General features: G+C 37.1%; 1 protein-coding gene across 1 annotated transcript; it reads left to right on the forward strand.

Annotated features, from left to right (window-relative positions):
• LOC18050779 lies at nucleotides 1-679 on the forward strand. The gene has a single exon (XM_006446213.2). It carries the CDS (start codon nucleotides 38-40, stop codon nucleotides 677-679), a length of 642 nt encoding a protein of 213 aa, XP_006446276.1. The 5' UTR covers nucleotides 1-37.
• The last annotated feature ends 689 nt before the right edge of the window (nucleotides 680-1,368 follow it).

Genomic DNA, 1,368 nt, shown 5'->3' on the forward strand with positions numbered 1-1,368 from the left:
TTAAAACCTTGTTTAAACCAAAACCACACTTGATTGAATGGGCAATACAGTTTGTGTATGCTTTCAACAGAACAACTCAAAATCTTCTTCTTCTGTAGTGAAGCTAATCTTTTGGGATGGAGACACTAAGACCCTTAATGGGAAACACATCGCCGGAGAGATCATGTTTGATTCACCGGAAAAAATGGTCTGCCATGCAGATTCTTTCTTCATTGGCCACCCGATCCCAGCTCTCGCCATTGATGACCAACTCATGCCAGGCCAAACCTATTTTGTTCTTCCCATTGACATGTTTGCGTGCAATGTTTTAACAGCTTCATGTCTTGCACACTTAAGCTCAAGTCAGAATAAATATGCGGCAGCAGCAGCAGCAGCTCCTATTAATCTTGGTGAGTGTCGTCCATTTGAATATGTAAGAGGTGAAAATGGAAGGGTTTTGATCAAAGTTGTGCCAGAGTTTATGATAAGGTTGATCAATCGAGGTAAAAAAAATAATGAATCAGGTAATAATTGTAATGAAGCAAGTAATGATCATCTGCTTTGTAGCACACCAGAACTGAAGAAGCATTATGATCTACTGGTTGGATCGAGAGAGCAGATTTGGTCACCAAAGCTTGAGACAATCTCTGAGCACAAGAATAATGTTCGGTTTACACCACGCAGATTGATTGGGTTGTAATGGAAACCGGTAGAAAAGATAACAACTTTTTTTTTTTAATTAGGTTATTTATGTGACATTATTTTTCATGAAATTTCTTGATCTATTAGTGGTAATAAGGAGTAATGTTACAATTACAAAGTTGGAATATATTTGAAGTTTATTTCCAATTGATATGTTATTACATGTGGCACGGAATATATTTAAAGTTTATTTCCAATTTGATATGTTAATACATGTGGCACTCGGACAAACCATCACGTAGTAGCAGTGAGATGATAAGAAGAGTTAGAGGGTAATCAATTTATTACCTATCGGTTTGTGATAATACCATTTTATATGATGTTGGAAAATAATGAGTAAAACAGAAAGCAATAAACTCCTAAAACAACAAGCAACCCAACATAGAAACAGCAAAGACAGCAACCCACAGCGAAGGACGATCGCAGCACACACATGACCCAACGAACAGCAAACAGCGTGCGGCAACAATAGCAAAAGAATTTCCAGGGAAGTTGTCAAGGCGTGAGAAATAAAGCAATATCCTAAAGACCAATTTTTGCTCGTCTAAGAATGGTTTTCGGGTGCAAGAAGAACAAAGAAACAAAGCAGATTGACTTCTATAATGAAACCTTTATGAGGCTACACTCCAAACCCTATCCCTTTTCCTCATTTAATTTGAATTAGACATTCAAATCATAATTCACAAT

Source organism: Citrus clementina, unplaced genomic scaffold (assembly GCF_000493195.1).
Source record: "Citrus clementina cultivar Clemenules unplaced genomic scaffold, Citrus_clementina_v1.0 scaffold_2, whole genome shotgun sequence".
NCBI lineage: Eukaryota > Viridiplantae > Streptophyta > Magnoliopsida > Sapindales > Rutaceae > Citrus > Citrus x clementina.

Coding starts and splice junctions, on each gene's coding strand:
- LOC18050779 (XM_006446213.2), top strand. CDS start 38: ATGGGCAATACAGTTTGTGTATGCTTTCAACAGAACAACTCAAAATCT.